Genomic DNA, 15666 nt, shown 5'->3' on the forward strand with positions numbered 1-15666 from the left:
AAACCCTTCTGTTGCATCTGCTGCATTTTATGGGCACTGGCTGTCCAGGCCTCCCACAGCATCAAGGCCTGAATGGTGGGATTTGAGCCTGGGAAGCAGAAAACGATCCCGGTTCCAGCTAAAACTGGGAATGGCAAGTCAAGGGCCCAGGTTCCCATCTGCTCATGCTGGGAACTTGGGAAGCAGACAGGAAGTCTCCAGATGAATGCCTCTTCACAAAGGTCAGGCACGGGCTGCCACCACTGGGCAGTGAGAAGAATGTTTATTGAGAATGGCTCATTACAAACAAAATATATTTATGTATAAAATCTGCAATGGAAAAGATCCCTTCTGTCCTCCTGTAGTTAGAGCGAACAGTGTCCCATGTGGCTGCCAAGGCTCCACTGGGCTGTAGTGTGAGGACAGGCTGAGCAGTTGTGGATGCTACAAAGTCCCTGACATCTAGGCTCTTTCTCTAACCCCACTTCCGTGACTTGCGCAAGAACATAACACCATGTGGCTTACATCCTGCCTGTGACGTCAGGCAGACGGTCTTGGGGACAGACAGTGTCTTGTTACATCCTTGTTAAATTAGAGAAGCTCTAATTTGTAACTTGCCCATGAAGCCATCTCTGGGCCCAGGGACTAAGCACTCCTAGATGTCCTAGATGGCTGAGGTGCTGTGTCCATTTTCTGGGGAGGCCATTCCAACAGCCATGCCAGCATTGTCCTATGCCTTTTTCACACCCCATCATCTTGAAAGCATCACTTCCTCCCCTTCTTTTCCTTCCTACAACTATTCTCACAGTTTTACCTGGATTTCTTCTGAGGATGTGCACACCCCACAGCTGCCAAATGTGGTACTCTTGGGCTTGGAGCCAGAGTTCCCTGGGACTTCAGGCCATCCAGCATCGAGGCCATGAAAGTAAGACCAGACTAAAGCCAACACAGGTTTGCAAAACCCAAGGAGGCTGCCTAGCTAACAGCACCTTGGCTCAAGGCTGCATTTGGTGATAAGGAACAGTGTGGCTGGGTAGTGACAGCCCTTGTAAGCAAAACCCACCTCTGTCCCTCTGAGCTACCATGGTGGGGAGGGGGGCAGCTGGCAGGAGGGGAAGCAAATGGCACCTCGTCACACCTGGGGCACTGAAAGACCGAGCCCCAGGACTGAAGGGATGAGGGGCGTCAGGGTACACCTCTTTGCCAAAGGCAGCCCAAGAGGGGTGGGTATCCCCAGGCCTGTGGGAATAACCCACTTCCCTTATTTCTTACATGCAGACCTGGGTTTAAGACTCACTGTCCCAGGGAGACTGTCCCCAGACTGGGCTGGCTGCCTCCTCTGTAAAGCGAAGGACATGGGATTCAGACCACTGGCCAAGCCCCTTCTCTCTGAAAGAGAACTTAGGCTGGCTTACCTGCTGTGTGAAAAGAGGTGTTAGTAGTTTCAAAGTACCTGCAATCTTACTATTATTCCAAAAGTGAAAACTTACACCTCAGTAAAACAAGCTGGGTGCAGTGGTGCCTGTAATCCCAGTACTTCGGAAGCTGAGCCAGGAGGATTGCTAGTCTGAGTTCCACCTGGGCAATTTATCAAGACCCTGTTTCAAAATTTAAAAAAGCACTGGGGATGTTGCTCAGTGTGAAGGCTCTGGGCTCAATCTCCAGTACCACAAAAACAAATACTGTTGCTCTACCACCACCACCCCTCTCCCAGAAAATAAAAATGGGAAGAAACCAGCTCCAGTCGGTGGTACTTGGCTGTGCTGTGTGATCCTGGGCAGGCACTGCTGCTGTCCATCGAGACAAGAGACCCAGTGTTGTGTGCTAAAGGTCCTGGTGTGAAAACCAAGGGTGGGGGTAGGAGGTGGGGTGGCTGCAGGCTGCTCCTTTCCCATTGCTTCAAGAGTGCAGGCCCTAGCACCCAGCCTCAAGAGACCTGGGGGCTTCCCACACTCAGGAGGCCTCCACTGTCGGAATTTAGGCTGGTGTCAGGAGGCCTCGTGTATGAGGGGTGAGGTGGCTGTAGAGCTGTTCCTGAAGCACGCTCCCTGATGCTGGCCACTGGGTCCAGCAGTGAATGGTGGGCCCCGCCACTACCAAAGACACCCCATCCTATAGAAGTGGAGTACCCAGAAGGCTGAGTGAGGAGCCCCAGCATCCCCAGGGGCCAGGTCACTGCAGAAAAGCATAGCTATGAGGTGCATCTATGCTGCACAATAGGGGCCAGAGGCCTTGCAACCAGTCACAGAAACCTGCACCCACTGGGAGGAAGGAGGCAGCGGCGATGGCAACCACCATGGGGACAGGGAGCTCTGCAGCACTTCCAGGAGGCCAAGGCCTAGAATGGTACAGCTCCAGGGGGTTAGGTTCGTCTGTACTCCTGAACACGCATATGCTGTCCTGCCAAGTCCTGAGGTCTGTGGGACTGACTATCTCAGGCCTCTCCCCTTGCTGTGGGTCTCTCTAGGAAGCAACAAGGGTACCCCTAGGCCTGCATTTCCTCTGGGCCTGACTGGAGTCAGGTTTGATGTCCTGGGGGAGGCTTCCCTCTAATGGTCTGAAGATACCTCCAGCAACCAACAGGTGCTTGGGGTAAGCAGCATGACAACATAGCACTGGTGGACAAAGCAGGTGTGCCAGTTTCCCAGAATTCCATGGGACTTTGTCAGACAGGCTAAGGCTCCAAGTCCCAGCAGCCCCAGGCCTGGGTGTCCTGAATGGGCCTGGTGGGGGTAGAGTGTGTGGTCCAAGGACCTGGGCACAATAGGTCCTGATGTCAGCTCTCCAGATAGACAAAGAGGATGTCCTCATCCGTGCCATAGCTGGTTCTGGCTTCCTCAAAGTTACTGATACTGGTGCTGCACATTCCTGCTGTGGACAAGGAGAGAAAAGTGGGGTCAGTGATTGAAGAAAGAGTGCTCTCCCCACCAGCACCCACAGGAGCTGGATGAGGTCTATGTCCCACCTGCCTGGCCACTTCTCTCAGCTCAAGCCCTCTACCCCCAGGGAGCCCTCCTTGTCTTTTCTGGCCTTCGTGGGCAATTTTCTCTGATGCTTCCCCAGTTTAGCAGATAAAGTCAGTGAGGCCCAGAGAGAGGAAGAAACATGCTCTGGGCCACATGGACAGGTCAGGGGAGTAGCCCTTCCCTGTGCCCTAAGGGCAGTGGGCAGTCTGGAGCAAGGGCCGGGTCTGGCCAGACTTTCTAATGACCGCACTGTCCGTCCTGGGAGGACTGGGAGTGGGACAGCAGCCTGTGCAGCATGAGTCATGGAGGTGGGGACCTGGGCAGTGGTGTGTGTGTCTAGGGGTGGAGGGAGGTCGGCACTGCTGTGAGTTTGCGGCTGGTTTGCTTGCCTGGCCAGAAAGGGCAGTCCAGAGGACAAAAGCATGCACAGGAGGAGCAGGAGTTTTGAGGAAAGGCAGAGAGGGAGATTGTGGCCACAACAGTCTGATGAGGAAGAAGCTGAGGGGGTGGAGTACAGAGGACGGTGAATACAGATTGCCTGGCCCACCCTGCTCCTGGCACTCACGGTCCGCATAGGCTGGGTTGTTGTAGAAGATGCAGCCAGTGGCCCTGTTGTAGCCACGCAGCACAATGAAATGGCCCTGGTAGTCGGGGGTGCGACAGAAGCAGCGGTGTCCACTGGGGGCGAAGCAGCAGTACTTGACGGGGCTGGAGCACAGGTCACAGTGCAGCACCCCTGAGTTCACCAGCACGATGGCGACATGGCCCTGAGCCAGGTGCACCTGGATGTCCTGTATGCTCACCGTGCTGTGGGTGGGAAGGGGGTCAGCTAGTGGACGGATCTGTTTGCAACCCCTGTTCCTCTGTGATAAAAAAAGTAGGGATCTGGCTTGTCTTCCCTCTGCCCTGAGTTCCTTGCATATACCTAGAAAAGTCCTTGCTTGTCACTTTAGCCCAGGCTCAGTGCAAGGCCAACCACAGGACCAATACAGGGGTTGGTGGGAGAGAGGTGATGTCTAAGAGAGCAGGAAGGGCAGGTAGGAGGTCAGCTCCAGACAGGTCCAGTTGAGGGCTACTAGAGTAGCAACTGCAATTCCACTTCTAGGCTGGATGGCGAATTTTTAGGCCATGCTCCCATTTTTCCTTTACCCCAAATCCTACGTGGTTGACATTGGAATCTTCCAGCCCAATTCACCTCCCCAAATCAGAGTCAAGCTTGGCTCAGCCAGATCCCAAACCAAATGATTTTCTAAAAGGGCTATTTTTTTTTCCCTAAGGTTCCCTGTAGCAGAAGGTATCACTCAGACTGGGCTGGTTGGCGGCACTTACAGAGGAGCCGCAGGTTCAGTAGAGACATCCTGGAGACACTCATAGGAACTGCCCTGTTCTGTGTACCTGAGAAGGTTGCAAATCCAAGTAAAAACTTACAAGGGATGGAAGGGGCTTGAGCAGGCCTAGGCCAGAAGTGCCCCCATTTTGCTGAATGGGCTCACCACTTGGGGTCCACCTTCATTAACTGTCTCCTCAGGACTGGCAGCATCAACACCATGAGCCTCCGCTGAGTCACGTGGCAGTTTGGTTTGCTGCCTTGGCCAAGGAAACCTGCTATTTTTCCATTTGGAAGAGCTGGCAGTGTTCCCAATGAGGTATATAAGGGGAGCCTTTCAGTTATGGGAAAAAGCAGGAGCAAGCTGGAAGGGACGACTACAGTTTCATGGAATAACAAGTATGGACACTGGGGATTTGGATCACACTCTACCACATCTTCTCCAGTCAATGAGACAGCTCCCGTGAGGCCCCTAAGTAAACATCTGCTGCCTGTCCTTCTAACAGACTGATGTGGTCAAAGGGTGAGTAAAGATTTGTGTCCCCGTTTTTTCAAATCATCTATCATGTGGTGACATCATATTAATGATGAAAACATAAATCTATGAAGGGAAAATCTGAGAACAATGGCCCCAGGCAGCCTGGCTGGAGACCAGAGGCATCAGACTTGAGCCTGGCTTCCACAGCAATCCTGGAGAGAAGAACACCACTCACATCCAGGCAAGCTGCCCTGAGCCTGCTTGAATCCAGGCCCTAGGCATATGTTCAAGAGGGAGAAGGCCCATGTAAGATCAGAGCAGCTGGAACTAGGCTTCCCTAAATAGCTACCCATGGAGTCCTTCCTGGTCCCTATCCCTGTCGATCACCCTGCCAGCACATTCCTTAGGCCATCACTTGTTCATTAGGGCTTCTGTGTTCTGTCCCATGTCATAATCCTACAAACAGTACAAGGGCTGGCCACAGTCTGTCTCGCTCACCTGTCCCTCCAGCACCTGCTCAGGATCCAACTCAGATGACGGCCTGGGTTACGTACCTCACCAATCCCCATTTTATGGATGGAAAAACCAAGGCTCAGGAGGGCAACCCAGGGCACCCAGCTACCAGGGTAGGAAACCTATGTTCTACCTGACTCCAGAGTTGAAGTCTTTTCCAAATGCCATTCTGAGCAGCCCCTCAACTGCAAGTCTCCCCATGGTTAGTGGCCATGTAAGGAAGTGTGGGGTGGGGAGAGCTCACCATTTCTCCACTAGCACCTTGCAGGCCTTGGCTTGTGCAAACAGCTGGTTCACCCGGGTCTCCTCTGTGTCAAAGTGCTTCCTATAGAAGGACTGAAGACAGGAAGTCAGGCTGGAGTGAGCACTACCTGGCTACCCTCATGCCACTAGGATGTAGCAGAGTATGCCCAAGAGAGATATGGGAGGGCAGAGGAGCCCTGCTAGGAGGCAGGTGAGTATAGGCACAACGTCTAGTCAGAGAGCTATGTTTGTCCCATGTTACGGAGGGCACAAGAGCACACAGAGGAGTGAAGAGGACACTCAAGAGATGAGTGGCCAGGCTCAGGCCATCCTCTAGAAAATATGGGCAAATATGGACCTGAACCAAACAAAGGTGGGAGGGGAGGGCCCAGTCAGGAAGGGTCCATTGAACATACTTTATTTGGTACAGGGGCCCTAAGTGGGCCAGAGCCCCCATGGGGAAGGCTGAAGAGAACCTGCTTCTCTGGCCCATTTCTGTGCCTTGACCAGGCCAGATTTATTAGTCTTCTTCCCCTGGCCTGGAGGGTTCACAGGAGAGTTAGGCTGATTTGGCCCTAGCCACCATATGACAGCCTTTTATCCAGTAAGGCCAGCAGTGACTCTGCTTTGCCAAGTTCTGAAGCCTGGGCCAAGATCTGCTTAGAGGCAGGTAAAACTGGCCCTAGCTCTGCACAGAGGCAGAACACACTGTTACGCTGGCAAGGCCATCTAGGTTGGCATTGTATTTCAAGAGGAAGAAAAAAAAAGAAAAAAGAAAAAAGAAAGGAAAGACAATATTGGTTTTTATTTCAGAACACCAACCGCCAAGCTTAGAACTGGCTGTCCTGGTGAGAAGGAAGAGAACAGGCAAATGTGCCAAGCACGGTTGCATGTACCTATAATCCCAGCTTCTCAGGAGGCTGAGGCAGGAGGATCATAAGTTCAAGGTCAGCCTGGACAACTTAGCAAGATCTTTTCTCAAAGTAAAAGGGTTAGCAATAATTCAGTGGCAAAGCACTTGCCTAGGATGAACAAAGCCCTAGGCTCAATCCCCAGTACTACAAAACAAAAACATAAACAACCCAGACAAATGATGGTCACACGAGATCAGTTATGTGCTCTGAGGCCCTCAGCCTAACTTGTGGTGGGAGATAGTAGGAAGACTGCAGATAGCCAGATGCTCCTCTGCATATCTTCCTAGTATATAGGAAGGCAGGCAGGAGCCAGGACTCAATGGTTAAATATTCCAAGCAGGGTGGACACCAAGGTCCCCTTTCTGACTGGCTTGCAAATCCTGCCAATAGCCCATCTGCCACTGCCCCAATCTCTGCACTTGTGGGTCCATTTGGATGCCTTGGGCTTAATCACCCTCTCTTCTACTACAATTGAACAACTTCTGCCTCTGTGGCCCCAAATGAGAAGGCCCACTGGCGGGCTGCTCACCTGGTTCTTGTAGCCCTTGTCAACGCCCAACGTCTGAGTACAAAAGCGGTGCCTCACACCAAAATGGCGCATCAGGTAGGCCAGATCAATGGTCCAGATGCTCCTGGTCAGCCGCAGCTCCTGCAAGGCGTTCTCAAACTCTCCATCGTCCAGCTGGCCTAGGTACCTGCAGACAGTCAAGCCAAGCAGGTCAGTTTGCTCTTGAGGAGAGCTGGACTGGGTCAGCTTCTAGCCACGGGGTCTGACTGCCACTGTCAGAGCCCCCATTCCTCAGAAGGCCCTGTCCTTCATGAAATTCTCTGGTCTGTCCACAAGCTGCCTGAACACAAGCTGAGAACTGCAGGCTGCCCGGGCACTGCCATGGCCTCAGAAACAAGGGCTTGGGTTCTGCTGCTTCTTTTTTTAAATTTTTAAATAATGCTTTAATAATGTTCAGATTGTTCTTACAGCTAGAACTGACAAAGATTTAATTTCATGTTGATTTGGGAGAAGAACATTTTTCTCCAAAAAAAATAGTGCATAATGGGATAAGACAACAACAGTCACCTCAGTTGAGATTTCTTGCAGCACAAAGAGGATCACTTTTGCAAAACTACTGGAGGGAGAGGTCATTCATTAATTTTTCCCAAGCACCTTTCTAACCTAGAATGCCACCACCCTTGCTCACCTGCTCTACTCAGTTGCCTTCTAACTGAAATCCCAGGTTCCATCTTTACTATCCTTAAATGCAGCAAGAATTATCTTAAAATGAAGATGCTTTTAAAATATTTTAGACAATAAAATTTACTGCTTCCCTCTTGCTGTTAAGATAAAATCCAGGTCCTTGTCTTACAGGTTTATCATCACCTACCCCCTGATTGTACCTTTCACTACCTCCTGCCATATATTCCCACCCAAATCACCTCTAGCAACATTGTGGGGTTTTGTTTTTTGTATCTTTAGGACTCTGCAAATGCTTTACCCTCTACCTGGAACAGTTTACCTGACATTTTGAACAGTCAGCACCTTGTGTCATAAGCTCTCAGCCTAAGTGTCATCAGTTCAGACTGCCCTTTCCTGACTATTTCATCCTGTGATTATTTCCTCATTCTTCTTATCTGATAATTGATTTTTTTTCTCTCTTCCCAAAGAAAATATCAAAGGAATAGCTTTGTTCCCATCTGTATCCTTATCTATCACAGTTCTTGGCAAGTGGTAGTGCTTGGATTTTTGTTGATTGGATGAAGGGGATGGTGGGGAGGTATTCCTTAATCGACTGCTGTTTTCCTGCTGCTTCTGCTGTGATTTCTCCTGATGAAAACTTGCTGTTAAAAACTAGATCCTTCCTGGGGCTAGGGATGTAGCTGAGAGGCGCAGCGGCAGGCGCAAGGCCCTGAGTTCGATTCCCCAATTCCTAGCAGTCTCAGCACTGCTGAAAAGTCTAAGTTCAAAGTCTCCTCTGAGATTTAAGGCAAACCCTTAACTGTGAGCCCCAGTGATTTTAGCCCGCATGGCCTTTTTCTTGGGTTGCTCACTCCTTGCCACTTTCTTCTGACCCCACATATTTGGCTTCTGCCACCTCCTGGGGTCTCCATTGCACTTTCAGCTTCATCCTCACAGCTTCACACACTGCTCTCCCAGATCTTCTTCTGAAATCTGGGTGGAAGGCTTCATGACCCACAACTCTTACATGCTGCATGTGCCTAAAGCCAGCTCTGTGTGGATGATGCCAAGATCTACTTGGGTTCTGCTTTTTATTCTTTTTTTGGTACCGGGGATTGAACTGGGGACCTTGCACTTGTGAGGCAGGCATTGGAACCACTGAGCTTAATCCTGGGCCCTGCTTCTTATGCCCTTGAGGGCTGTGTGACCTTGGGCAAACATGATCTCATTTATTTTATCAGTAAGATGAGCCCCTTGCATCATGTCAATGGTGTTCAAAGTTTTAGGCACCAAACCCCGTTGTTGATTCCCATTTTCCCTGAAATTCTAGTGTGTAAAACAGACAAGGGAGAGACTGGTCTGAAATTCCAGACAGCAGACTGAAAACTCTTATACAAGATGATGGGTATAGTCCCTTCTAGTTCCAATGGTCAAGGCTTCTATAATATTCATGCAGCCCCAGCTCAGCAGCCTCTCAGGAACCTGAGGACAGGAGGCTGGAGGTTGCCCTATTCCAGCCACAGAGCTTCTCTGTGGACCAGGCCTGTGCCCCTGGGATTTCCCTGCTCCGGCCCCAGCTCCCAGTCATAGCTCCCAGTCATTATGTGAGTAGAGATCTAGGCAAGCTAGCTCACCCTTTCTTCACATTTGCAGATGGGACAGGACCCAGGGAAGCTAGTTCTCTTGCAAGCCTCAGCCAAAGATAGCCACATGGACGATGAATCCCACCCAGGTCACTTCCGGTGTGTCCCCCAAGCCACAGGAGGTGGTATGGATAGGGGAGGCCTGGGATCCCCAGCCCCGGGCCCACCCACTCACCGCAGCACCATCCTGGAGCAGGCAAGGCCACAGTCCCAGTGGTAGAGCTGCTGAATGATGGGCACAGGCAGCTGTATGAAGTCCCCTGCAGGGAAACAGAGAAGACTCAACCCTCAGTAGTGTCCACCACTGTTACCCCGCTGAAGACACCATCATCACTTCCTGTGTAGATCCTGCTGGGGCTCAGGGGCCTTCCCACAGCCCTTCCTTCTCCTTACACCACCAGTGATCTCCCAAAAAACATCAACCAGAGAAGGTCAGTGCTACTCAAAATCCTCCAGTGGATTGGCTCCCCTATCTCTTAGGTCAATGCCTTCATTGCTGCTGCCCCAGTACCTTCTGCTTCCTCACTGCCCTCTAGGAAGAACATGCACTTGTCACAATCCCTCACACCCAGGGGTCTTTGCATACCCACTTCCTCTGCCTGGATGCTGCTGGCTCCAGCCCTCACTTCTTTGAGGTGTTGCCCCTCTTTGGTCTGGCCCCCCACCAGGTATACTCAAATACTCATACCTCTCCCTTAGAGCCCTTCTTTTAGCAGAAGCTCTGATGAAGCAGGGACGGGGCTGTCTTGCTTCTTGCTCTTCTGCAATTCAGCAGATCAAAGTTCACAGGATCTCAGCGGTTTGCCTAATTCTAACTACCAATGAGTGAAGGCCCCAGCAGGAGAAGCTGTCACATAAACGGTACAAATGGACTCTCCCCGGGAGCTCCATCACCACTGTCCCTGGGTTACCTCCCAGTCTGGCCTTGCCAGGCCGAGAAGGGACACAGAAAGGACCTGACCTAGGAGTTCCAGTCCTGACTCTGCCATTGGCTGGCTGTGAACTAGCCAAATGACTTCCTCTCACTGAACTGAGTGTGGCCATCCCTAAAGTGGAGACCTTTGATCTGATCTGATCATTGGACTAACAAATATTTTCCAAGTAAGTGCCTGGAACATTCACTGCAGTAGAGTGTGGAATGAGGTTCCTGTCCTGGTGGCAGCAAGGACTAGCAAACTATGAGATAACCAGCAGCCTAGGCTAGGAAAATGGTGGAGGTGTGCCTCAGACAGGTAGCCTGGGAGCACAAGGCAGACAGGGAACAGCATGTGCTGAGGCCCGCAGGCCAGGGCAAGCCCACATGTGGCCTGAAGGATCTTCCTCCTCTGCTACCCCAGGAATCCGGGCAAAGTTCAGAGTAAAAAAACCAGAAGGGACTTCTCTGTACTGGTCACCACTCCTGCTCACTATGACACCTACTTGGCACATGAAAACCCAGCTCGCCCATGTTTATTCATCTTGGGGGTTTCTGGGGCCTCTCACAGACAGCACAACTGGCTCTCTATAGAACCAGCCCATGAGGCCACCGGCCATGCCAGTCCCACTGCTCCCCAGCATGCATGAGCCAGGAGAGCTACTCAGCAACTGTGCAGTTTGCGTTGGCCTTTCAGACCTGTTGCCTTTGCCCAAGACTCAAACTCCTACCCTCCTATACCGAACCTTCCCTAGTCTTCAGGGCCTGGCTCGGGGTTCTCCAATCCTAGGCCGGCCAGGCGCTGTCTCTCATGTATATTCCTCTGGGCCTAGTTCATGTTTCAGCTCACAGGAGGAAACCTTTGCATGAAGTTTGCCTACATCCTGCTGGGCGGTTTGTATGTTTCTAGGAGGCAGGGGTCTGTGATCGCTCCTGGCTGCTCCTCACCTCCAAAGGTGTGCAGGAGGCCGGCAGAAAGCAGGAAGGCATGGGCAAGGCAGGCGACCTGCTAGCTGAATCCACTGACTTCTCTGTGTCTACTTCCTCCTCTATGAAACGGACCACTGTAGATGTGCAGGTGCCATGAGCGCCCAGGACAACAGACATAAAGCACACTGCTGATGTGAACTCATCCTCCCGGTGGGACCTAGTGTGCTGAGCCTAGGCAGAGCTGAGGCTTCATTTCCTTCCTTTTGTCCAGGCACTTCTAACAAGAAGCCTAGCTCCTTCATTAAGGCCTTTGCATGTTTGCGTCCCACAATTGCCATGAATTCAGCCCTGGCTGACGCCTGTCCTCTGCCCCAAATTCTACCCCTCTTCCATCTCTGCACACCAGCCAAAGGAATCTCATCCAGTTTCCCACTGCTCTTAGAATAAAGGCTCACTTTTTACCATGGCCTGCAGGTCCCTGCCCAACCTGGGCCCACAAGACTTATCTCAGCCCTCAACTGTGTTCCAGTTACCCTGTGATCCCAGAAGCTTTCATTCTACCCCAGGGCCTTTGCACGTTATGGCATCTTCTGTCTGAAACTTCTCTTCCCTCTGCTGTTCTTGCCATTCGTATCCTAGCTTAAAATCTCTTCTGAGAATTTTTTCTGATTATCCCTTTTGAGGAATGAGGGAGCTTTCATGCTTAGCAAAAGTAATGTCAAAAGAGGATACCGTCTCCCCACTAGACTAGGGCAGGGGCTATAGTCTGAACACATTTCCCCAAAATTCAGGTTTAAATGTCATCCTCATGGTGGTGGTATTAAGTGGTGGAGTTTTGGGGGAAAGTGATTCCATCTTGAGGGCTCTGCCCTTAGGAATGGATTAGTGCTTTATAAAAGGATCAGAAGGAACTAGCTTAGGCCTTTTTCCCCATTCTGATCTGCTATGTGAGGACAGAGTTCTTCCCTTTTCCAGGACTTCCCACCATGTGAGGATACCTCACAGAGCTAGCCATGAAGAATGGGCCTTTAATAGACACTGAACCTGCCAGCACCTTCATCTTGGACTTCCAAGAATTGTGAAAACTTAAATTTCTTTTGTTTATAAATTACTCAGCCTCAGGGATTTTGTTATAGCTGTACAAATGGACTAAGACAGCAAGGAACTTGTTCATCTTATTTGCTGTTATTCCCAGTGTCTGGTGTCTGATGCTCAGTAGTAATTCAATGGCTTATTATTTATTAGAAGAAATTAACTTTTTTTTTTTTTTGGTACTGGGGATCGAACACTGGACCTTGTGCTTTCAAGGCAGGCGGTGGCACCACTGAACTAAATCCCTGGCCCTATTTTTTTGGTTTTTTGAGACAAAGTCTTGCTTTGTAGTTTAAGCTGGCCCTGAACTCACTATGTGTCCCAGGCTGGCCTTGAACTCAGGGCAATCCTCCTGCCTCAGCCTCCTGAGTGCTGGGATTACAGACAAGTGCCACCACACCCAGCAAAATGAATTTATTAAGCACTCTGTGAGGCTCTGGGCACACAAATGTGACTGAAGACTAACCCAGATCTCTAGGAAGTAATATTCTAAAGTAGTTCCCCACCATAAGCTGGGTAGAGCTCTCTGCAGGGAGTGGCACTATCATGGTGGGTTCCGGAACCCCTCACTGTGGCTATAAATGGCCTCATTTTTCTCTCCAGAGGCTGATTATTCCCCAGCCTTTGCTCTTGTATAATCTAGCCCAGAATATTGTTTCCCATCTCTGAACATTCAAATGCTCTGGTCCCTCTTTCTTCCAGGGCTTCTCAAAGTGGAGTTCTTGAGGTGACATCTGCTTTCCCCATCAGAGACCAAGAACCCTGGTTGCAGGTGAGAACAGGGCTGCATTTATCTCCTCCAAGATCTCAGCGCACAGTAGACATTCAGTGGTTTTGTTTTGAGACAGGGTCATGCTATGTAGTTCAGGCTGGACTTGAACTCACTATGTGCCCCAAACTGGCCTCAAACTGGCCTCAAACTCAGGGTGATCCTCCTGCCTCCGCCTCTCAAGTGCTGGGATGACAGGCACGTGCCACCATGCCTGGCTCACAGCAGACATGGGGATGTGCTTGGTGGTTTCCCAAAAAGGTCTTATCCCTTGAGATGCCTGAGCTGGCTAGTCACTGCAGTGCCACTTGCCCTAGGCTTCTGGTCTACAGCCTTTTGTTGGAGGATCTCTCCTTTCTCTGTGGCCTGGGCTCTGGCACTGACTACCTGGGCCATCCTCTGCTGGGCTATGACTCTGTTCATGCCTTCCCTTATGCCTAGCTAAAAATGTGTAAAGGACAGTTGCTCTCTAGGGCCCCAGGAGAATCAGCTGCCTCTCCTCTTCTTGCCCCAAGCCCTAGAATCCCTTGATCCTAAGGCCCCATGGGGTAAACATCCCCATATGGCCATCCCAGTGTTGGCTTGGGCAGGTCAGCCTATGTGGAGATGTTCCTGTGGGAGGTGATAACAGTAGGCGAGGCCTTTGCATTTGTCCTGATGATAACAACTCTACCCTTCCAAGCCCAAAGCTGCCAGATGTTTATGCCCGGAGCTAAGGGACTACCCCAGTAGAGAGCTAGTGTTTGCCTGAAGGCCCTGGCCTGGCTTCAGTTGTTATCTGTCCACTACTGTCCCTGGACACTTAACCCCTCTCAGCCTTGGTCTGCTGTTATATACCACCAATAACCCATCTCACTGGATTGTTATGAGATTTAATGAGGTACGACATATAAACAATTTAGCCCTGCCTGTGCCTCACAGAAAAGGTCCCTACAAAAGTGACCCATTACTCACTCCACCAAGGCTCAGGAAAGGCAAATACCTTGTCAAAGATCACAAAATTAGATAATTGGAGAAGGGATGCAAATCACAGTATACCATCAGTTCCTATTTCATGCTGCAATCACATAAGAGACCGCACCCTGGGTGTGATGCCATCGTCCCACTGACACCTTAGGTTCTGGGTCCCACATGCTTCTTCACCTCTCCCACGAGTTGGCACTGCACCTTACAGTTTACTAACATCAATCCTTGGCCTTAGCACAGCAGGAATCATCACTTCCTCCTTCTCCCACTTCTTGGACAGGCAAACCAAGGCCCAAAACGCTGAATGTCGGTCTTGGTCTCTGCCCTAAGGGAGCTCCAGCGTGACTTCCCCCGTTTCCCCACTTCTAGGGGGGAAAGCAAGGGGCTCTGTCTTTCTCAGAGCAGAAGGAACGAGAGGGTGAAGAACTTGTAGCAAGACTCGACGCTGAGTCTCGGGAAAGGGCCATCCCACGTCTGGGTGCTCTGAGTTTCCTCCCTTTCTTGGCCTCAGTTCCTTCACAGGGATCTCAAGGTGGCCCCAGGACTTACTTCTAGGGAAGGCGGCGACCCTGCCACCCAGACTCTCCCTCGTGACCACTGTCAGCAGTGACTGGGGGCCCAGCCCCGGGAGTACTAGGAAACCACAAAAGAAGACAGGTTGGGGAGGGAGCCGAGGCGGGAATGTCCACCTGGGCATGTTTCGCTCCAAGCTCACAACCTGGGCTGCGGCAGTCAGTCCAAGGTCGCGCGGCCGGACCCTGCCCTATGCTAGGGCGGAGTCCCACTCGGTCCCCGGGATGAGGGCTGGGCCCTCACAGAGGCACTGACCAGGATCGAGCTGCGCCCCCGCTGCCTCTGCCTCCGTCCTCATGACCCGGGCAGCGCGGGGCGCCCATGGCCCCGGTCCGACCCCGGCTGCAGCTTTGACTTCGGCTGATTCGGGAGCACCGCCAGTGCGAGTCGAGTTCCTCCGCCAGAGTGGGCGGCTGGGCCACCCCAAGCCCCGCCCCGTCCCTTCCAGGTCTGGGATGCGTAGTCCCCGCCCCTTTGATAAAGCCCCGCCTCCCCCCTTCCCAGACTTCAGTTTCTAGAGGCCCCAGCCTCCTGATTTAACCCCGCCCCGGCCATTCGCAGTCTTGGCTTTTGACGGCTCCCACTGCCTCGGCGCCCTCCGAGGCGCAGACCCTTCCACAAGTAGTTCCCAGAACCCCGCCCCTTACTCTGAGTCCCGCCCCGGAGCCCCAGCGTAGAGCGAACATTGGCTCCTCAGAGACTCTGCCCCTTAGCAAACCCCGTCTCCACCAGGCTCGTCCCTTTGTAGCCTCAGGTGTTATCCCTGGTCCCACCCAATGGTTCGCCGAGGCTCCAAGCCACCCTTTTCCGACTCCCGTTAGGGACTGCCCCAGGCCAGTTCCTCCTCCTTACCTACACGACGAGATACCTTGTGTTGCTCTGGGTACCCCTTACCTGGCGGTGATGGGATTCAACGGTTATATTGTAAGGGGAAGTTCCAGCCCTTCTCCCCACTTCCTGCCGCTTCCGATAAGAGGGCCCAGGACCACCAGATCCGCGGCTGCCATCACTGGTCCCGTCCTTGATGTGGGGTGCGTGGCAGTGCGAGGCTCCGAGCTCCCTTGCCGATTTAAGGGTCGGTGTTTCCGGGAGCCCCCGGGGCCCTGTCATCAGTCTCCTCTCTTCCTGTTCCGGAACTATAGTACCAGAGCCCTTGTTTCCCACCCGGCGGAGTGAGGAGGGAGCGGAG

At 52.0% G+C, this 15666-nt stretch overlaps 1 protein-coding gene across 7 annotated transcripts; it reads right to left on the minus strand.

Moving 5' to 3' along the window:
- Positions 1 to 243: 243 nt before the first annotated feature.
- Positions 244 to 15610, minus strand: Gucd1 (guanylyl cyclase domain containing 1). 7 transcript variants are annotated; one of them, XM_087198096.1, is made up of 6 exons: positions 15372 to 15610; positions 9410 to 9494; positions 6950 to 7115; positions 5508 to 5599; positions 3511 to 3752; positions 244 to 2847 (listed from the first exon to the last, which is right to left on the minus strand). In XM_087198096.1, the coding sequence occupies exons 2-6, from the start codon at positions 9418 to 9420 to the stop codon at positions 2756 to 2758; spliced, it is 603 nt and encodes a 200-aa protein (XP_087054222.1). In that variant the 5' UTR covers positions 9421 to 9494; positions 15372 to 15610; the 3' UTR covers positions 244 to 2755. The 7 variants fall into 7 exon arrangements, with proteins under 7 accessions (XP_087054222.1, XP_004843607.2, XP_004843610.1 ...); XM_004843550.4 differs by having other exon boundaries at positions 244 to 2850; positions 15372 to 15578; XM_004843553.4 differs by lacking the exon at positions 15372 to 15610 and adding an exon at positions 14733 to 15069 and having other exon boundaries at positions 244 to 2850.
- Between the last annotated feature and the right edge of the window lie 56 nt (positions 15611 to 15666).

Source organism: Heterocephalus glaber, unplaced genomic scaffold (assembly GCF_053883595.1).
Source record: "Heterocephalus glaber isolate CG9 unplaced genomic scaffold, H.glaber_assembly_v1.0 deba00001687, whole genome shotgun sequence".
Classification (NCBI taxonomy): Eukaryota; Metazoa; Chordata; class Mammalia; order Rodentia; family Bathyergidae; genus Heterocephalus; species Heterocephalus glaber.